This window comes from Rattus norvegicus, chromosome 6, assembly GCF_021556685.1.
Source record: "Rattus norvegicus strain SHRSP/BbbUtx chromosome 6, alternate assembly SHRSP_T2T, whole genome shotgun sequence".
Taxonomy (NCBI): domain Eukaryota; kingdom Metazoa; phylum Chordata; class Mammalia; order Rodentia; family Muridae; genus Rattus; species Rattus norvegicus.
The window spans coordinates 46,423,511-46,445,885 of NC_141539.1; the positions used below are offsets into that span (position 1 = coordinate 46,423,511).

Below are 22,375 nucleotides of genomic sequence, written 5' to 3' on the forward strand. Positions count from 1 at the left end.
ACTCCTTTCTTTCTCATCAGCGCTGGGGACCAAACCCAGTGCTTTGAGAGTGCCTTGCAAATGCTCTCGAGACTGAGCAATGTCTCAGTCACCTTCTTAGACTTTACGATACGTAGGGATGGAAATGGAAACAGAGGTGCTGATTTTATCCACATGCATGTTTTTGTCTCATTTCCTTTTCCCTGAGAGTCAAGATGATGCAAGTGAACCTTGTTGACAATGCAGAAATAAAAGGAAAAACAAACTCAAATTCAAAGCCAAGGCCCTGCATATCTTAGTAGTTTTTCCTAAGGCCCATCACATAGATGTCATCATCTATCGGTGGGCTCAAAGTCTGCATGCTTTTCTGCTCTGGGAGGACTTGCTGTCCTGTTACTTTGGGAAACAGGATGTCTTCTCTAGCCTGAGATCATATGCCTTCTGCCTCAGCCTCCTAGTGCTGGGGTTATAGGCGTGCATTACCATGCTAGGTATATTTTTTTGGTTTTTAAATTTTTCTTTTTTTAAATGAAATCCTAAGTTTTGATTCATGCTAGAAAACTATTTCCTGGTCCCCAGCTCCAAAAAAAAAAAAGAACCCCCCCCCCCCAAAAAAGAAAAAAAGACAACTATTTCCTTTTGTTTTGTTTTTTTATAATGTTGTTTTGGTTTTTAAAAATGATATTTATTAGGGGCTGGGGATTTAGCTCAGTGGTAGAGCGCTTACCTAGCAAGCACAAGGCCCTGGGTTCGGTCCCCAGCTCCGAAAAAAAAGAACCAAAAAAAAAAAATGATATTTATTTTTCCTCCCTGCAAGCATGGTACATTTATTTGGAATGCAAACATTATAGAAGAATGTGACATAAGATGTGAGCATCCCCAGATAGTTGCTGTGTCTGCACTTACTCTGCCCACTGTCCCTATGCAGCCTTTAGCTTCACAGAATTGGGATCATACACACTGTGTTGCAGTCTTCACCTCTGGTCTTTGAACTCACTTCCCTTATCATTTTGGGGGCTGCTGAGATGGCTCAGCCGGTAAAGGTGCTTGCTGAGAAGCCTGAGTTCAATCCCTGGAGCCCACGTGGTGGAAAGAGAAAACTGACTGCATAGTACACTTTGGGAGCATGTTATTGGTGCTACAGCGCTGCTCATCTTTGTGAGCTACATGTTTCCTGGTGGGGGTAACCACCATTTATTTAAGCAGGGCTCTATCAGTGGAGCCTGTTTGCTTTTAATCTTTGGCCATGTGTGGCACAAGTTGCAGCAAACATTCTTCCTGTAACTGTTATGCCTGTGGCTAGGTTTCTGTAGTCCAAAATTGGGGTGAGTTGAAATATAGTTTCAAGGTGAATTTCCATCACATACCTTACATGTATTGGACATTATCAGGGAAGTTGAATCGGTTAGTGTATGAATAATTTTTTAACCCTTTCACTGACACAAATATTAAGCTTCTTTTTTTGTCTCATTAAGCTGTTTGATTGTTTCTGTCTTTTACTGGATTACTGTAAATCTTCTAGGGTATTTATATTTCATTCTCCATGGCTTGCTTGTTTTCTCTTTGTTGTCCTCTTTGGGATGTTTGTGTGGGACTATTCTTTGATTTAGGGATAACTGTCTTATCTCAGGACAGAAAGGACATGCACCAGTTGTACAGGATGTGGCTACATAAATTGTAACCTTTGGTTTTGCATCATGCTGATTTTCTTTTATAGGAACATATAAGCCTCGAGTCCGGTGTTATGACACCTATCAGTTATCCCTGAAATTTGAAAGGTGCTTGGATTCTGAAGGTAAGAGGCCAACTCTAAGCTCATAAATAGCTTTTCATAATTGTCCATTGCACTGCTCTTTAAAATGGGGTGGGTTGTATGGTAGAATGGGGTGGGTTGTGCAGTGGTTTTGGTCGCTGTAGATGAAGTAGTTTAATATGGTGCTGCTCTTAACAGACTGCAAACTGCACAACCATGCTCTGGGCTCTGCACGGGGCTACCCTCGAGGTCAGCCAGGTGGGCTCTTCTTATCTTTAAGGCTGGTATAAAGTAGGCTTCCAGCCTCACAAAGGTTATGGTTTCTTGCTGGTTCTCAGCTGGACTTCATTTGCTTTGTAAGGCTGCCAGCATTCTGCCCCAGCTAGAGACCTCAAATCCTCTTCTTTCTTTCTTGCTTAGCCATTCAAACACACACACACACACACACACACACACACACACACACACACACACACAAACACCCTTATGTGTATGGGTGTGTTTTGCCTGCATATTTATGTATGCACCATTCATTTGCCTGATACCTCAGTAGGCCAGAAGAGGTCATCTGATCCACTTGGACTGGAGTTACAGATGGTGAGCTGCATGTGGGTGCTGGGACTTGGACCTGGGTTTTCTGGAAGAACAACAAATGTTTTTAATCACTTCTTTTAAGGGATTCATATGATTAAACAAATCTTTCCCCTTTGTCATATAGTATAACATAATCTCAGAGAGCAGTGCATCAATAACTCACAGCTCCACCCTTACTCTCACCAGGGAGCATTGCACCCTGTCAAGGTCACAGGGGCCATTTCCAGAATTACATTGACAGCAAGTTAAAATGGCAGCTTTGGTCAGTTAGCCCAGTGTTTAGGATCAATGGAGAAGACATAAATGGGATACAGCGCTGTGTAGAATTACCAGCATATCGCCCTGGTCTCGTCCTTGCTTCTAGAGAACATAAAAACTTTGTACGCCATTAACAAGTGCTCTTTCACTCTGTTTTTGAGTAGAGGTACACTCTACACAAAGAGTAAAAGAACACCGTTGCCTTTTTTCTTTCTTTTTGTTTGAGACAGGGCTTCTCTTTGCAGTCAGGGCTGGTTCAGAACTCATGTCTAGACCAGACTGGCCTCACACTCATGGAGATCTTCCTTCCTCTGCCTCCCAAGTGCTAGGAGTAAAGTCCTGCGCCACCAGTTGAACACCCAGCCTTTTAAAGCAGCATTTTAAAGGCTGCTCTTTAGTTTATATTTGAAAGTCTAAAATACTACTATGAACTTCTCAGCAAAACTATGGCAAACATTTTTAGGAATCATTCTAAATTTACTTTAATTCTGTAAGAAACTTTAGACGATAGTAATGACTTCCTATTTAGTATCAGTGGGAATATTCCTCCTGGCGTACGGAGAAGTAGGACAAACAGCATTTGTGTATAATTATTCACCAGTTAAAACCAGTTAGAATCCTCACACGAAGTTTGTGGTTTTGTTAGAACACTGGTGGATAATTGCATTTTTTTCTATTTTTCAGTTGTCACCTTTGAGATTTTATCAGACGACTATTCAAAGGTATGTTTTGTAGTATTGGCTCGTACTTGCTATGCTCAAGAATTGAGTGGGAAGTTACTTTCTAAAAATATATTTTTTTATTTTTATGTATATGTGTATGTGTCTCTGTCTGTGTGTGTACAGTTGTCCTTGGAGGTCAGAGGGGGCATCAGATCCCCAGGTGATTGAGAGCGGCTGATCTGAACCCAGGTCCTTTGAAAGAGCAGCAAGTGCTCTTAACTGCTGAATTGTCTCTCCAGCTCTGGAACTTATTTTTCTAATAAATAAATATTACCTGTGTTAAATTAAAAATCACTGTGTAATAATAGGTAGTATATCGTTTTCTGTGCAATATCTTTAAAAAAAAATTGGGAGCGAACTTTTGGTCAACCTAGTGTCAAGTTGGTTCTCAGCATCTTGGGGCCTCCCCTTTATTCTAAGGGATTGGTAGCAGTCACCCTTTGTTAGGTACCTATGGTCTTGATCTGTGGTTTTGATTATTGATGTTAGCCTAGGCATGTTTGCCTTCATTTCCTTATTGATACAAGAAAAGGAAGCCAACAGTTTGTTCAGTTCTTGTCGTGTGCTCTGGTGCAGGTTTGAGCACAACTGAATAGACTTTTTCTGATACCATTGTCCATCTTTGACTTTTCGTGGTCATCATCAGTGGTTTTCAGTTGTTAGGGAAGCCTTTCTCAGTTTAAAATGGGAATGATGGGACGTGTGTGGCGCCTTTAATATTCCCCAGGTAAAAGGATTTCAGCAAAACAAACTTTGTAATGTCACTCGCATCTTAGAAGAAAGTTGAGTTCGTAGCTGAAGTGGCTTTTCCTTCTGGCTTCAGTTCCTCCAACTGTGAGGCACAGATTGTTCTTTAGCTGTTGTAGCTGCTTATCAAGGACTTTGGTGATTTTATAACTTTTTCTGGTATTGATAGGTTTGCATTTAAATGCTATGCTAGCTTTTCATATACACCTCTGTCATATGCTAAATGTGCACATGTGTACACACATCTGTATATTTGTACAGAGTGAGCAGGGGGAGAGATGAGAGATTTTCTTGCTTGGGTAGTTTTAGAGATGACGAAAGTTAGGCAAACAAGCTTTGATTGTTTCCTTTTCAGATTGTCTTCTTACATAACGACAGATATATTGAATTTCACTCACAATCAGGATTTTACTACAAAACCAGAATTCCCAAGTTCGGCCGAGACTTCTCTTACCACTATCCATCCTGTGACTTGTACTTCGTAGGTGCAAGGTACTGATGAGATTATTTTTACTTTCCCCTTCCCACCTCCCACACAGCTAGCTGGCTTCTCTTCTTAGATTACTTGTAGACTTTATCTATGCAAGTGCTCTTAATAGAGAAAGTGATGTGTCATTACTGTGAAAGGGAATTACTCTTAGAAAAAGGGATTAACACACACACACACACACACACACAGAGTCTATGTGTTACGTACGTAGTTTCTAGTAGGTGGTGTTATAATATAATTTTGTCTTGTTCAGTATCAGTGATGAATTTCTCTGTGGGCCGTTTTGTCACTAATGGCATATGTAGTTGTAGAGGTGGGATGTGGCTCAGTGGGTGGAATTCTTTCTCTGCAAGCATGAGGGCCTGAGTTAAGATCCTCAGCCTGGCCGTGCAGGCCAGTAAGTTCACTGCTGGACTATGGAAGGTGACCCTTGGAACTTGGGTTACAGATGGTTGTGAGCAGTCTGAGGTGCCGAGAACTGAACTCGGGAAGTCTCAGATCTTAACCACCAAGATGTAGCAAATTCTGAGCAAAGTGTATAGATTTCGAATAAGTTTTTATCAGCTTTTCAGGAGTGATGACTTGTGAGTGAGAGCTGTGCATGAGCTTCTGAAGTTTATACTTACTCCCAGGAAAATGCATGTAGTTCACCAGATTGTCTTTGTCCCTTGCAGCTCTGAAGTTTATAGATTAAACTTAGAACAAGGGCGGTACCTGAATCCTCTCCAGACGGATGCTGCGTGAGTACCTCATTTCTACTGCTACACATATTTTGCCCAGGAGATGGAGCCAGAGGCCCCTGTTGTTATCAAATGACCTAGTTGCTTTAAACCAGCAACCTGTGCTGTCTTTTAAAAGAATATCATTAACTATGTTCTTAATCAGAACTGAAGGTGTTGTTCAGTTTCTTTTCTTTTCCTAACACCACCACCACCTGAGCCTATGATTTCTTAAAAGTTTAAGTTCTTATAGAAAAAAGAGTTGTAATTTAATTCCAGCACTCAGGAGGCAGAATTGGTTGGCTCTCTGAGTTCAAGACCAGCCTGATCTACATAGCAAGTTTCAGGCAAGCCAGGACAATGGAGGGAGACCAGGCCAGCCAGGATTTTATACAGACACCCTGTCTTAAAACTACAACAATAAAACTTAAAATCAACTTTTAAAACTCAGTTTATTATTTTTACTTTCAGTATTAAGTTTTGATCTATCATTTGTTTTGTGTCACTTTTTTCTATTGATTTCTTTTTTGAAACAGGGTCTCTTCCTGTGTAGCTCTGGCTGTCCTATATCACTCACTATGTAGACCAGGCTGGTCTTGAATGCCAAGAGATCCGCCTGAGTCTTTCTCCCAAGTGCTGGCTTAAAGTGTACACTACCACACTCAATTTGTGGAAATTTTAAAAATTTTATTCTTGATGTTTTTATTAGTAGACATAAATTTTTAGTTGCTTTTGCTTTTTCCTTTACTACATATTCTAATTACTTTTCCTTTTAAAAAAAAGCTTTTTGGTAATTTTATTGTTTTATACTTGCTCTTTTGTGTATAGTTTGCTTTCTGTTTTGAGACAGTGTTTCCACGTATCCTGTGTGGCCTGGCATTTAATATAGGCCAGCTGGCCTCCAGCTTGTGGCAGGCCTCCTGTCTCTGCCTCCACAGTGCTGAGGTAACAGTCATTGCCACCATGCTCAGATACACTTTTATTCAAAAAGGAATTCTTCAGGAGTGACCCTACCCTCCACCTCCTTATAATGATGAATAGCAAGTGCGCAGCAGAGTGGGCGCACTCCATGCCCAGTGCTGTGCAGCCTTCTACCTGTTCAGCTAACAGTGACAGCAGGTTCAAGCAGGGCCCATGCTGTCTCCATTCACAGAAGGCAGCCGCACTGGGGTAGGTGGCTTGCCCAGAGCCCTGCAGCCTGGAAGCTGGAGTGCTGCCCATCTATACATACAGAGCTTACCAACTTTGCTTATCTCTATGAGGGGATTCTGAAAGGAGAACATGGAGTGATAAAAATCCCGAGCTGGAGAGATGGTTTTGTTCTGCCCTGGTTTATTATGTTTAAAAACTTGTAACTTCTTAATACTTTATTACATAATGGAAAATTACCTGCTCTTCAGCTGTTTAATTTCGTTCATAACCTCTGTTATTTATTACATATCCTTTATACTCTGGACTGGAGCATTTTGTTCTTTGATTTAATCCTCACAGTAACCTATCGAGGTAGGTCAAAATCCCCAGCGAGTAAGAAAATGAAGCTTTGTTTGCACATCCAGGTCTTGAGATTGCCATAGTGATGGCCTGTGTTCCTAAGAATGCTGCCTTGCCTTGAAAGAAAATAGAAGGGCCTTTCTTCTCACGGTGGAATAGTATTTCAGAAGGAGGGCCTCTTACCTGGCATCCAGCAGGTAGTGTCACCCTGGGTATCAGTGTTCTGGTAACTGTGAGCCGAGCCTTTAGCTCACCCAGGCCTCGATGTATTTCATTCATGGATGAGAGTCTGCATGTTTCTGTCCACAGGATTTGGACGTGCTGCAGACTTAGACTGTTCATTGAGTGTCTCTTCCTGTGAACTAGATGCTCCCTAATACTTTTTCCTGTGTTTGTGTTACTCTTTAGGGAGAACAATGTTTGTGACATAAACACAGTGCATGGCTTGTTCGCCACAGGAACAATAGAGGTTAGTGGGTGTTCACACTGAAACAAACACGGTTCAGATTTTCTTTAGTATGTCTTTTTCTTGTTATATTTATTTAGTGGGTGTGCATTCCACCCTTGCCACTGTGCTTATATAGAGATAAGAAGACAACTTATCGCAGTTGATTCAGTTCTTCTGGGTAATTCCTGGAGATTGAACTTAGGTTGTCAGGCTTGGCAGCAAGTCCCCTTACCCACTGAGCAATTTTTCATTTCAAAAAAGATTTTCTGAGGCTGGAGGGATGACTCAGCAGTTACGAGTGTATTCCTCTTGCAGAGGACCTGAATTTGGTGTCCACCATCCAGGTAGAGCAGCTTACAACAACCTATGACTTGAGCCCTGGGGGACCTGAGGTCATCTTCTGGCCTCTTTGGGCACATGCACCCACAGACTCATACCAACATACAGACATACATGTATACGTAATTAAAAAATAGAGACTTGCCTAGCATTGTGAAACCTAGGTTTGGTCCCTAGTGGTGTCTAGATACACAAGCCAGTCAGATAATCAGTCAATTAATTAGTCTTTAGCTTTTAATGTATTTAAGAAAATTATGGGCTGGAGAGATGTCTCAGCAGTTAAGAGCACTGACTGCTCTTCCAGAGGTCCTGAATTCAATTCCCAGCAACCACATGGTGGCTCACAACCATCTGTAATGGGATCTGATGCCCTCTTCTGGTGCGTCTGAGGACAGCTACAGTGTACTCATATAAATAAATCTTTAAAAAAAGGAAATTACACCTTTAGGTATGTAGAAAACAGTTCAGCAATAATATTCTACACATTCCTTTTTAAAATAAAAATGTTTTTTTAAAGGTTTTCTGAGCTATTTGAAAGTAAATCACAAACATTATGACATTTCATGCTTAAGTATTTGAAATGTAATTTTTAAAAACAGGACTGAAGCTGAGAATGGTAGATCATACCCCAACCCTTGGTAGTAGGTATTAGAGAGGCCGAAGGCTAGCCTTGTCTACACAGTGAGTGCAAGCTGATCTTGGCTATAAAAGTCTTTGTCTCAAAAAAGCCAAAACATAGCTAGGTGTGGTGAAGCATGCCTTTAATCCCAACTTGGGAGGCAGAGGCAGGCAGATCTCTTGAGTCTAAGGCCAACCTGGTGTACAGAATTGAGTTCCAGGACAGCCAGGGCTACACAGAGAAACCCTGTCTACAAGCAAACAAACAAAAATCTCAAACTAAAACAGTAAAAAGTAATACAGATAAAAGCAAAGATTTATCCTGTGGTCTTAGCTACTCTGGAGACTGACTCAGGAGGATCGGTCACTTGAGCCCAGGAAGTCAAGGTTAGCCTAGATGGCAGTGAGATTATCGATTCAAACAAACTGACGAAACCATAAAGAGCTCTTTCATAAAATAGAAATGTCTTTATTGCTCCTTCCTCCCATAGGAGCCAACTCAAGGGTCATGTATATAGTTGGGACTTTTTATCATTTTTCTTTTCTTAATAATGAAAGTAGATCACCTTGTGGTGAAACACCAACAACTGCCAGGATTACAGGTTAAAAGCTAAGCTTTGATTCTGCATGGAACTAGTGGTAGCAAATCTTATTTTTGGCAAATGTTCGCTAGTTTTCTAGTTGCAGCTTTTACTTAAATGTGTTTTTCCTCTGTTCAGGGTCGAGTGGAATGCTGGGATCCAAGAGTAAGAAAAAGGGTTGGTGTGTTAGACTGTGCGTTAAACAGTGTCACAGCAGATTCAGAGTAAGTAGCAATCAGTTTTCAGTAGAGCTGTCAATCAACCTTCTGACTTAAGTCAGTGTGCCGGTATGAAATTAATTGCCAGAAGATGGAACTCTTCCTGACTCGTGTCTGAAACTGGTGTTTCCTATAAAGCCATGGGCAAGCCAGGGAGATTCCCGCTCTCCAGTTCTGCTCAGAGCAGCGTGGGTTTCAGTTTTCAGTCCCGCAGGATTGGTGACTGGGCAGGGTGAGAAGGTTTGTTTTGAATGCTATGATGAAGGAGGCAAGGGTGACTTTTTCTTTTCTTGTTCTTATTGGTCAAATTCCTATGCTTAAAACATTTAGAGAGAAGTATGTACTTGGAGAGAAAAAACTTGTTACACAGGTAGCAGCTTAACTAAGAAGGACGTGTCTTTATCATCCGCTCACCAGTGTGGGCTGGCAGAGGTTGGCAGCACTGCCCAGGTGTTGGCTGTAGGATGAATAGGATGAACAGGCAGACCACCCTCAGGCAGGTCTTCGCTCCAGGCTTATCTGTTGCAGTCAGTTCAGAAAAGCCTTTCTGTGGGCTTGGAGCATCCACTGCTTCTCCAGCAGTCCACATGTACTTCAGGGAGAATTTACACACCATCATGGATGTCATGTGGGAGGGTGACGTGACACGTCTGATGGTGGCAGGCTGCAGTGAAACCGAGGGCCCTTAGATTATTGCAGAGTTCTGTATGATTCCTTTTGGGTGGGACTTCATAACTCCTTTGACAAGATGTTTATGTGGAGCATCTTTGATTAAAAACAATTAAGACTGACTCAGCTGACCGGCTCAGGAGGATGAGTGTCTGAGGTGCGTGCAAAGCTGCAGGGACAACCCTCGGGACCACAGGAGCAAGCAGTACAGTGTAAAACAAACTAGGAGTGACAGGATTAGAAAGATTCATCTTTCCAATATGTAAATCTTACTCTGGGTTAAGAAATAAACTTGTGTGTTTGTTTGTTTTAAACTGCTACATTTAAAGTGATAATAGAAACATTTCTTCTTCTTGATTACTGTTTATTTTAAAATGATAATCAGCTTCACTAATCATGACATGGTGTAGAGAATATTAAGCAGTTTTAAGCCAGGAAGTTCACTTCCATGCAGAATAAACTAATGCAAGAAATGCATATTAAGGTTTTTTGGTTTTGTATAAGGTGTGTGCCTGTGCATGAGTCAGGTGCCTAAAAAGGCCAGAGGAGGGCACTACATCCTAGAGGCAAAGCTTGAGTCACAGGCAGTGAGCAGCCCAGTGTGGATGCTGGGAACCACATCCTTCTCCTCCTACAGCAGGTTGTGCTGTCCCCTCAGAGCCAGCTCTTCAGTCGCCACTTTGTTTTAACTCATCAGCATTAAAAAAGAATCGGAAAAATTAGTACATTTAGGAAATATACTAATAATAAGAAAATAATACTAAGGAAATCAGTTATGTTAAAGATAATTTACTCGTTCTATAGGAAGCAGAGAGATATGTCGAGATGTGTGCTCTGTGTTCACTGTGCCCTTAGCATCACAGCGGCCTTTGTTTCTCTTTTTTGTTGTTTCTTGTTTATTTTCTTTTTGTAAAATAGTCTCACTCCAGCCTACTTGGCCTAGTACTCTGTGTACACCATGCTGATCTCAAATCACAAAGATCTACCTGCTTCTGCCTCCTGAGGGCTTGGATCAAACAAAGGCGTGTGCCCGATGACTTGAGTTCAGTCTCTGGAGCCCCCAGAGGTGGAAGGAGAAAACCAGCTTCATTGAGTTGTCCTTTGACCTCCACGTACACTCCTGCATCTTCACACGATTCTTTGTTTTGTTCTGAAGCAACCACAGATGTGTAGGAGTCGATGATCATATATCTTAAGGCTGTTTCAAGTAGAAGTGCGATAACTGTAGGAGATGGGATACTACATAATCTGAGGGAAAGGACAGAAAAAGGCCATCTAACTTTGGTCTTTAGAAATATGGGAGTACTTTTTTTTTTTTTTTTTTTGAGACAGTATTTCTGTATCCCTGATTGTCCTAGAAATCATTGTGTAGATCAGGCTGGCCTTGAGCTGGGAGATTGCCCTCCTCTGCCTGCTAAATGCTGACATTAAAGGTGTGTACCATTATATATATCTGGTTGAAATACTAAATGAAAATTGATTCACATTCTGAACTGAATTTTTTTGTTCTTTAGAGGTAAGGGATTTTCATCTGTTGTGATAAAATATTTTGAAAATAATTATATTTAGTGTAACAAAAGATGCTAAGCAGTTTCTGAAACAGAAGGAATAACAGAATGCTATGTAGCAGAATTTGGCCAACCAGAACCTCCAGGAGTATATCCAGTGTTTGCAATTCAGTGATTATTTCCCAAGCATCTAGAACCTAAGTTTCTGGGGTTAATGCTACATTGTTTTACAGAAAACCTAATACAAATAAATGTAGGTGTCTACCACCTCATTGAGTGGACACTGTCTCCCTGTCTTCAGCTGAGGCTCCTCCCTAGCACGTCCTCACCACTCTTTCCTCCTCTCTTTTCAGTTTATTACATTTGTTTGTTTGATTGATTGATTGATTTTCATGGGCAGGACACACCCATGCACCTTCATGTATGTAGAGGTCAGAGCACAACCTTGAGAAGTCTCTTCTTTCTTTCTACCTGTGGGTCAAGTTGTCAGGCTTGGGAGCATGGCTGGCCCCACTGAGCCCTCTCTGGCCCTGGTTTGTTCTTTGAGCTAGGCTCTCCCTTATCCATGCAGGCTGTAATCCCTGGGTTTAAGGAGCTCTCCTGAGTATCTGGTACATAGTAGACATACAAACACCACACCCAGTTTACTGTTGTTAGAACAGAGGTAGCAATTAACTAAAGCTATGTGACTGCTTAACAGATAGTGATTTTTTTTTCTCTTTATATTAAAGCATAAGCTTCAGGCTGCCCTCAAACTCACTGGGTGACTGAGACTGGGCTTGAGTTCCTAATGCTTTTCCCTCAAGTGCTGAGATTACACCATCCCATCCCTACTTTAGTACTTTATATTTACCAGAGACTTGGTGAGTTCTTTATACAGAAAATGATGTTTTGTTAGGTACTTTAATTTGATGTATTTTGTAAAAGAAAACTCTCCATCAGTGACTTACTCAGTGTTCAGCGTTTGAGAATTCTGTTTCAGAAGTATGTTTATGTAGGGAAGGGTATATAAATACACATTTTAGATACACCTTTCAGTGAGAAAAACATACAGTTGTTATAGAGGTTTTTTTAAAATTTTTGTAACATTTTTTTATAAAAGAACAATGACCATGTCTGTTTATTGTCAGGGGAAAACATCCAGAGGCATAAATACCAAAATGTTAAAATCATTGGGTTTTTTTTCTGCTGATTCAGTTTCAAGTGATTTTATTGTATTTTATTTTTTTTAAAGATCTATTTTTAATTATAAGTGTCTGTATCTGCACATAAGTGAAGCCCAGAAGAGGGTGTTGGGTCCTCTGAAACTGGAGTTATGGGTGGGTTCTGGGAAATCAGACCCTGTTCCTCTAAAAGAGCAGCCAGTTATTAACTTCTGAGCCATCTCCCTAGACCCAGTATTTTTTTTTTAATTTAGTTTTATGGTTTTCCTACAAACCTTGCAGCCTGTCACTTGTGTTATTTAGTAAATTCTAGAAAGTGGAGAAGTTAGAAATGGTCACTAGAGTAGACTGTTGTTCTTTTCCATGATTGACTGTCTGCCTGAGGAAGTCAGCAGGCTAGCCTGGAAATCAGGAAGAACCAACAGGAGAGTTACATAGGCTGGTTAAGAAATAATGTGCAGGGGTTGGGGATTTAGCTCAGTGGTAGAGCGCTTGCCTAGGAAGCGCAAGGCCCTGGGTTCGGTCCCCAGCTCCGAAAAAAAGAACCAAAAAAAAAAAAAAAGAAAGAAATAATGTGCAGAAGTCAGTGAATTTGGTATTTATTAGCAATTCCCCAGGAGGAGGAGAAAGCGGTAGAAAAGTTCTCATAACATAAACCGTACAATTATTGAAGGATTCCTTTACCTGTCTGAAGACAGTGATAAAATTGCATTATGAAATAAGCCTCGGAGGAGTAGGAAAATAACTGTGTATGACGTTATTCTAAAGTTCATTTTGAAGAGGAGCAGCAGCCTCCTTTCCAGCCACTGCTCAGTGCAGCTCCAGGCTAAGGCTGTAGGTGGCAGGAGAGCCTTGATAGTGCTCCAGGCATCAGTCTGGCCTGGACTCAGGGCTGGTAGCATGTGGCCCATAAGGAGCGGAAGCAGAGCTGTTGTCTACTTCTTTTTGTGGGACATGACCTCACTGTGTAGCCCTACCTTAGCCTCCTGAGTGCTGGGATTGCAGGCACGCATCAGCATGGCCAGCTCTTGTCTACTTCTGATCTAATCTCTCTTTTTTTTTTTTCCATCTCAGTCTTTTGGTACTAGTGTTTATAGCTGGTGCAGGAGAAGTATATTTTAGAATTGTAGCCATACTTTTTGTTCTTCAGTACTATAGAAATTTAGGTCTTAGTCTTTTATTTTAGATGAATGAAATTGATCTATTTTATTTTTTAAATTATGAGTATGTGTGTGTGTGTGTGCCTATGAGTGCAGGTGCCTACAGAGAGCAAAGGTGTCAGATCCCCTGGAGCTGGAATTATTATAGGTTGTTGTGAGCCACCTAACTTGGATGCTGGGACTTGAATTTGAGTTCTTCGCAAAAGCAGCACATGTTCTTAATCACTGAGCTCTCTCTCCTGCTTCCATGAAATTGATTTACATCAGAAGTAAGCATACCCACCCACATCCCAAGGTAAATTGTTTCTCTGAGTAATGATAGGGATGTTTTGGGGCTGGGAGGATGGCTCATTCAATAAAGTGCTAGCTGTGCAAGACATGACTTAGTTTACTGGGCTCAGGGCCAATAGCATGTGGCCCATAAGGATCGGAAGCAGAACTGTTGTCCACTTCTTTTTTGTGGGACATGCAAACCATATTCACTAATCCCAGATCTGGAGAGACGCAGACAGGAAGATCCCTAGGGGTCCCTGACTAGCAAGCTCCAAAATCATTGAATATTCTATTCAAAAGCACATGTGTATTACAGATATCTGATGTTGACCCCCTGATGTTGACACACACACACACACACACACACACACACACACACACACACACACAGAGTACACACATACACATATCCTGGAGAAGTTCCTGAAAACACTGTTCTATTGTCTGAATAGAACGGAAGATGAAGGTGGGTTTGGGGTTCCATTTGTATAGGAAGTGTCTTTTTTATTATGAAAGTTTGGATACAGACTGTAAACAAATAGCTGGTAATATGATTTTCCTTGTTAGATTTGAAGTGAAGATAAATGATGACTCTGTTATTTAGTCACAGAGGACAAACTCTTGCCTTTCAGGATAAACAGCTTACCCACCATCTCTGCGTTGAAGTTTAATGGAGCCTTGAGCATGGCAGTTGGAACATCCACAGGGCAGGTAAATGTCACTTGTGAGCATGTGAGCCAGTTTTCTAGACATGTATTGGAGGCACCTGGGATAGTGAGTGAGGCTCTTCTCTTTTGGCTGTAGTAGAGAGGGTACTCCAGAATACCAGATCCTTTTAGCACCTCAGAAGATTAGTCTTGTCCTTTGGAGTTAGAGTTGAATCGAGGTAGTCCTCAGACATTCATGATAGGGGTTTGGAATAGCATTTTTAGAGTGTGTGGCCCAAATTTGGAATTCTACCAGCCCTCTGTTCTTGGAGAGTCACAGTGAATTTAAGTACATATTTTGAAGACCCTGGGAATCCTGCACGTAAAAATTGTGTTCACTAAATATTTCCAAGATGTGTGCATGCAAGGAGATTTTTTTTTTTTTTATTTTGAGACAGGATCTTGACATACAACCATAGCTGGCCTGAAACTTTGGGTAGAAGCAGCTGGCCTTGAACTCACAGAGATCTGCCTGTCCCCGCCTCCCAAAGGTGTGCACCACCATGCTCACTCAAGGTCACTTGTTGTAGCAGTACCTGCTGTGTCCCAGGCCACAGATTTGCTATAACAAGTGAAACATTCTTAGGAACATCTGTTTCTTAGTATAGATCACTAATTGTCAAATTAGTGACCCTAAAAACTACTCCTAGGGTTAAAGTTGTCAAACTGTTCCAAGAACTGACTTTAGTGTTAGGCCCTAACTGAATGTGCTGTTATGTTCATAGAAGGTTATGGAGTAGGTGGCAGTCATTATTCCAGCTCTTTTATTTTTTTTCTTTTTCTTCATGTGTATGTCTTATGTGTGAGGAGGGGAGGGGTCTCCTATACTCCATATTGACTTCATTCTTGGTATTTAGCCAAGGATGACTTTGAATTCCTGATTTTCTTGCTTCCATATCCCAAGTGCTGAGACTACTGGCATGTGCCGCTGTGGCTGGTTTTGCTGGGCTGGGGAATGAACCTTTTGGGTATGGGGTCAGCACTCTGGTAGCTGAGCTGCCTCCCACCTTCCAGTAGTCTGTATTAAATGTGTTGTTTGAAAATTGTTTGTTTGACTAGAATTAACTTTTCTCTTTTAGGTATTGTTATATGATCTTCGCTCAGATAAGCCATTGCTAGTTAAGGATCACCAGTATGGACTGCCCATTAAGTCAGTTCATTTCCAGGACTCACTAGATTTGGTTTTGTCTGCAGACTCCAGAATTGTCAAAATGTGGAACAAGGACTCCGTACGTACTTTCTACTGAAATTGCTCCCTGTTTTCCTTGCCTGTTCCCAGTGCTTCTTCTCTTTCCATGTGCTTCTGGGGCTTCTGTGGGTCCTTGAGAAGGGGGTTCTAAGTAGCCATCTAGGAAACAGCAGGTCAGTAACCTTAGGTCAGAGCATGTCTGTGTTTGGGTAAAGCTGACTCGAGCCTGTCTCCAGTTAAGGAGCATCCTGATTTGTATGCACTTGTCCATGAGGAGGGATTGAACTCAAGTCATCAAGCTGGTAGTTAGGGTTTTTACCCCCTGAGCCTTGTTGCCAGGCCCCTGGCACACATTTTATTGAGCATGTGTTAGATGAAGAGAAAAATCACTGTGAAAGGGAATCTGCCTCTGAAGCCTTTGGTCCTGCCACCACTATCTTGATTTTATTACTACTGCCTGCAAGGATGGCTGTGTGCTATATGGAGGTCAGAGGACAGCCTGGATATTATTCTTCCACCGAGGGTTCCAGGGTTGGATTCAGGCAGCACAGCAAACACTTTCCCCTGCTGAGCCAGCTTGCTGGCTCCTTCCTGGGACCTTTCAGCTCACTTACTTCCCCAGTAGTTCTGGGAGTTGTTGATTTTCCTCCAATCCAGAGTCAGTGCATGTCCCAGGTTCATACCCTGTCCCCATCTCAAACAATTTTGTATGCTAGTCAGTCTGTCTGTCTGTCTACCTTTCTTTGGTGGTAGTTCTAGGGATTGAACCCAGGCCCTTGTGTATACTTAGCCAGTGTTTTACTACTGGGCTACATCCTTGGTGGTCTTTCTACTTTTATTTCAAGAGAAGGGCTTCAGTAATTTCCCAAGTTGGCCTTGAGCTCACTCTATCCTAGGCAGACCATCAGCTTGTGATTACCCCTGCCTCAGTCCCCCAGTTGGTAGTATTACATGCCTGTGTTCAAGGCCCAGCTAGCTATGTTTCTTTTTTTTCAAGTAGTGTTTTCTTAAGAATATTTTAGTGTTTTCTTTCAACTTCAAATGTTATTTTAAAAGTAACACAGTTCTGTATTGCTGATTTTAATCTGCCTTCTGCTTTAATTGAATTTAAAGGTTTTTTTTTTAAAAGATTTATTTATTTATTTAATGTATATGAGTGCACTGTAGTTGTCTTCAGACACACCAAAAGAGGGCATCAGATCCCATTAACGATGGTTGTGAACCACCATGTGGGTGCTGAAACTTGAACTCAGGACCTCTGGAAGAGCAGCCAGTGCTCTTAACCACTGAGCCATCTCTTTAGCCCCACCTTCTACCTCCCCCACCCAAATTTTTTTTAAAGACTGTTTTATGTAGCACAGGATAACATCAGATTTGCTGTGTGTTCCACCTTACCTAGGCTCAGTTTTTTCATTTTTAAAATCTAAGTATTAGCGGATGTAATGGCTCATGCCTGTCATCTCAGTACTTATGAACTGAGGTAGGAAAAGCAATTCAAGTTCAAGGCTAGCCTGGGCTATGGTGAGACGTCTCTCAAAACCATTTTGAGAGAACTGAAAGTAACTTTATTACATCAGTAAAATGAATTTAGTACAGTAATTCTCTTATTCTCTTTTAAAAATGAAAAAAGTTTTATTCATGTATATGTGTGTATCTTATGTGTTTGCTGCATTGTTCAGGTGACCTTCTAGGAGCAGGAATTATAGGCATTTTGTGAATTGCCCTAACCAGGGTGGTGGGAACTGAACTCAGGTCCTTTGGAAAAGCAGTAAGTGCTTTTAACTGCTGAGTTATCTCTTTAGCCTTACAGACTCTTAATAATTTTGATTTCAATATATACATTAATTCTATAGCCTCAAGGGTTAAATTAAAAACAATGCTGAGATGACACTGGGCAGAAGGCCTGTGCCCTCCACACTCACTGCCTTGAGTGGGCACTGGATTCTATAGGCAGCTGTTGTGTTTGCTGTAAGGACACTGGTAGGTCAGGCACAGTCCAGCTACCTGTCACTCTGGGTTTTCTAGCCAGTACTTTGACTTTTGTTTTTGTTATTTTAATATTGCATTTTGGGGCTAGAGAGATGACTCAGTGGTTAAGAGCACTTGACTGCTCTTTCAGGACCCAGGTTCAATTTTCAGCACCCACATGGCAGCTCACAACTTTCTGTAACTTTGCTCTCAGAGGATCAGACACCCTCTTCTGGCCTTTTCAGGCACTGCACACACATGTTGCAAAGCCATACGTTCAGGCTTACACCAATACACATAAAATAAAAGTTCTCAAGATTTTATTTCTAAGAATTGTGTTTTAATCTCCGGAAGTGGTGACCTTGCTTTATCCCTCTGCTCTGCTTGGTGTTCATAGCCTTCCTTGAAGTGTAGCCTTCCCAGGTACTGTTTAACTTAGCCACAGATGACCAATTCAAGGTGTTTCCAAATCCTTGGAAACACTACCCTGATGCTTGCAGGGGTTAAACTTTCTGCTTTGCAGGCTTTGAGTTTGGGGGTTTTGAGGGCTCCTGGGAGATTTTATCTGTACAGGGTGTACTTATCTAGGCTGCAGGAGGACTAGGACTATGCAGTGAGACTATACAGTAAGATCAAAATAATAATAATAATAATAATAATAACAACAACAACAATAGCAATAAGTAGACGTATTGATTATTTTTAATTGTATAAGTACATACACTTTATTTATTTAGAGATAATGTCACTGTGCAGATAAGCTTACCTGGACCTCACTCTGTAACCCAAGCACACCTCAAAGTGACTCCTCTGCTTTCTGAATGCTGGGGTTATAATTGTGTGCTACCACACTGGCTCTTACTTCTGAGAATGCCCAAGATACTGTAAAGAAGGTGTTCCTTTGATCTGGCTCCCATCCTACCCAAGCCAGAGACTAGTTCCACTTGGATGTGTCCTTCCAGACCCCTTACTGCTGTGTTTCCTGTGCCGTGGTCCTCTGGGACCAATGGCCCCTTTTGTCTCTGTTGGTCCCTGCTGTCATAGTTCTTGTTCTCTTCTTTTCCTTGTCCTCTCCTTCCCACTTCAGTGGGAGATAGCTAAGCAAGTTTCACTGTGTTAAATGAGAACTTGGCTACTGATTTTCATCAACCTTGAAATGACCATCTTGCCTGGTTATTTAGCCATCTTTAGCTCCACCCACTTCTGCCCTGGGAGCACCACATCCTGGTGTCAGTCTTCTGCAAGAGCTGGCAGAACTTGTCAGCATCCCCATCGGAAGACATCATGCTGTAATTACAGCAATCAATTTTATTTTGGTACTTTTTGTTTCTTAAGACTAAATGCTTCCTCTTGACTAACAGATTACCTGGCTTTGTGTGACCTGCTTTCCTTGTTTCTCTTTCTCCTTGTGTTTTTCCACTCCTGCCTACTTCTGGGCCTTCTTAGTTTTCAGTAGTGCAGTAGATGTCTCCCCGCACTTAAGGTGGAATGTTGGAGTCTCACAGTACAGTGACTGAGGCTCTGGCCTCACAGGATTCTGGGTTGTGCTTCGTTGTCTCTTTGGTGGCACTGCTGCACAGCCTCCCTTTGACCCTGACACCTTCTACTGTGCACTGGCACCTCTGAGACTTTGAGTCTTCTGTTTTGTTTTGAACAGGCCAACTCTCTGCCACAGTTTCTTCACTTCTAAAACAAGCACTTGGTATGCTGACAAGACTAGTAAGATTTTCCCATTTAGGTTCTTTTTTCTATGTGGCACTATCTGGATTGTGTCTCCATTTCATTTTCTCTATGTGCCATTGCTAAAAGCTGTCTTTGATAATTTCAGTAATTCACTTTTTGCTTACGGTTCTAGGGGAAGATATTTACTTCGTTGGAGCCGGAACATGACCTTAATGATGTTTGCCTCTATCCCAGCTCAGGTAGGCTTACGCGCGTTCCTGCACTGGAGGTTAAACTGCATTTGCTTCATAAGATAACACTCGGATTGGTCAGAACAGTTCTTGCGTTTTTCATCTACTTGGAAGAAGACAGAACAGGAAGTGGTCTGGATGATTCAGAAAGGGCGCTCTTATGACTCAGTGCTCAGCCCGCCTAGCTATTAGTAGAAACTAGTAACAAATGCAGGCAGGTGGCAGGTGAAATGCTATTTTGGTGTATTCTTTTATGTGATTAGTAATGGCATGTGGAAATTGAGGTTAGAGATTTGAAGGAGGATGGAGTCACCTGGTAATAAAGGTTTGGGGATACTCTGCATCAGGTACTGTTCAGCAAATTATATGATACGTTTCAAGATTGAGCAGCACCTTCAGGGCAGATCCCAAATGGGGTCTGAGAAAAGAATGACTCTCAATGTCCTCTGAGGACAGACACATGCAAATAATTCTGCTGACAGGGTATAAAGGAAAATCTGAAATATCCCGCTGCATATACACAAACACTACTGTTCTAGTGCGTTACAGGGAATCATGAGCCAGAGTTGGGGGTGGGTCTGAGAAGCAGGGGATGCTTCAGGGGCTTGTGTGGAAGGCAGTCATTGAATGGGATTAGAGTGGCTTTGTGGGTAAGGTGATTCACCAAGAAGACAACATCAGAAGAGTAACAGGGTCATAGGAGGGCCGAAGTGAAAGGACAGGTGGGTGCAGGTCATCACCTGACCAGCTGGGCTCCGTCTGTCACCAGAGGCCCCACACAGGTAGGAAGTGGACTGGCTTAGAACTGCAGTACTCAAGAAGTAATGTCCTGAGTTGAGCAAGCCAGCACATGTGTGTTTCTGGCATTTAAGTATCAGGCAGTGGCTATGAAGGGATTGTTTGCCACAGTTCAACGCCTGGTACACCATAACATATGTGTCTAGGTAAGCAGGTAAGAATGTTCTTAAGTGAGTACAGATTGATCACTGAAGAAGCCAGAATGCATATGAACACCCAAGGGGACATGGGAGACTGGAAATAGCAGGAGCCATTCCATTTAGAGCAATGGGGGAAGAGCAAATGGAGACCCTTCCCAGGATTGTATACAGCAGTATCGAAGGACCAGGCTTCACTGATGCTCAAGTAGAACCTGACACAGAGCTTGTGGTCTTGTAGCTGGGGCCTGGAGGAAAGAGCAGACTCACTCACCGCACTGAGTCTGAGCGAGAATGGCAAGTCTGTCACTTACCATATTATGACCCTCTGTTGTCAGCGACTGGCCACAATTATCCTTTCTATCTGGCTTTTGAGTTTATTTATTTATTGTTTGCTATTTATTTTTGTTTTATTTAGAGTCTCCCTATATATTCCAGCAGCTTCCCTGAAGCAGTTTCTAGCTCAACCAGGCTTCGAATTCATGATCCTTCTGAGTACTGCAATTGTGGGCTGGTGACAGCATGCCCAGCTCTCTGTCTTTCTCAAACCATGAGTGGTCATAGGAGCTGGGCAGTTTATCAGGGTTAGTTACCTGCCTGGTACACACAGGGCCTTGGTTAGAACCTTCTGAAATGGACTCAGACTACAAGCTCTTAGGGAGGAGGGGCAGGCAGTGGAAAACCTTGTCATTTTATTTGTAAGAGTTGTGCTGTTTTGTTTTTTTTTTTTCCTTTTTTCTTTTTTCTTTTTTTTTCGGAGCTGGGGACCGAACCCAGGGTCTTGCGCTTGCTAGGCAAGCGCTCTACCACTGAGCTAAATCCCCAACCCCGAGTTGTGACGTATTATGCAGATGGGTGTGTGGTCACTTCTGCAGAATTTAGGGACTTATTGAAGGAAAGGTGCTAAGATATTGAAATACCCTTATATGGATTCTGGACTACATAGAAGGTGAGTGAGGCCAGTGAAGGAGAGGATGAAAAAGGGGGAGAACAAAGAATTGGTAGATGAGAGAAGATTGAACATATTGCCAAAGTTAGTATGAGACCAAGCAGAGCAGTTTAGTAAGAAACTAAGAGAAGCTAACAGTCTGAAAGGATGGCGGAGAGTGATAAGCGGACCTCACTCTGGAGTATACTTCCTCCTCTCCCCTCAGTGCACCCCACGGGCACACACACACACACACACACACACACACACACGCACACACACACAGACACACACACACGCACGCACACACATATCCACACACACACACACACGCACACACACACATATCCACATACACACACACGCACGCACGCACGCACACACACACACACACGCACACACGCACACACACACCCAGAATTTCCACTCCCTCATGGAGTTAACTTTCATAAGGTCAGGCCAGTCTTCTGGTAGAGTATCTGTCTCTTGAATATGTGTGGTTGTTCCTCCTAGTGTCACTTAGCTCGTTTTCTGTCCCTTGCTGAACCTAAAGTAGCAGTGAAGGATTGACTGAATTTATCCCCCAACTTGATAGAATTTAGTGAGGTCCACCTGCTTGGTGAAGTGTGTTTAGGTCAAGGATCATGGACAAGCCGGTTTGGTGGCATGCACTTTCAATCCCAACACTTGGGAGGCAGTATGTTGCAGAATATTTGATCACACTGTGAACCCTGAGAGTGTGATATTTACTGGAAAGAGCTTTTTCTAGTTGTACTATGGCTCAACTCTGAGCACACACCTTTAATCCCCTTGGCTGGAATACAGACATGCCCTTAGTGCTCACCTTTAATCCTAAACAATGAGGATAAAGTTAGTTTGTAGACAGAACAACCCACAGTTGAAAGTGATGTCTAATTGATTGGCAGACAAAGTGATGAATCGAATAGGATATGCCCAACTCTAGTGAGAAGAGGGAGGAAAGGAACCTACTTAAGAGAGAGTGCA

At 42.1% G+C, this 22,375-nt stretch overlaps 1 protein-coding gene across 2 annotated transcripts in view; it reads left to right on the forward strand.

Moving 5' to 3' along the window:
* The window catches only part of Nol10 (nucleolar protein 10), an 81,078-nt gene that overhangs the window by 5,557 nt on the left and 53,146 nt on the right, over positions 1-22,375 (forward strand). For both annotated transcript variants that reach the window (XR_015621863.1, NM_001014076.1), the window contains 9 exon segments: positions 1,697-1,774; positions 3,269-3,306; positions 4,409-4,545; positions 5,218-5,283; positions 7,162-7,222; positions 8,878-8,963; positions 14,363-14,441; positions 15,517-15,666; positions 19,450-19,516. Coding sequence is in view for 1 of the 2 variants with exons in the window: in NM_001014076.1 (NP_001014098.1) it covers positions 1,697-1,774; positions 3,269-3,306; positions 4,409-4,545; positions 5,218-5,283; positions 7,162-7,222; positions 8,878-8,963; positions 14,363-14,441; positions 15,517-15,666; positions 19,450-19,516 (762 nt within the window). In the remaining variant the exon portion in view is untranslated.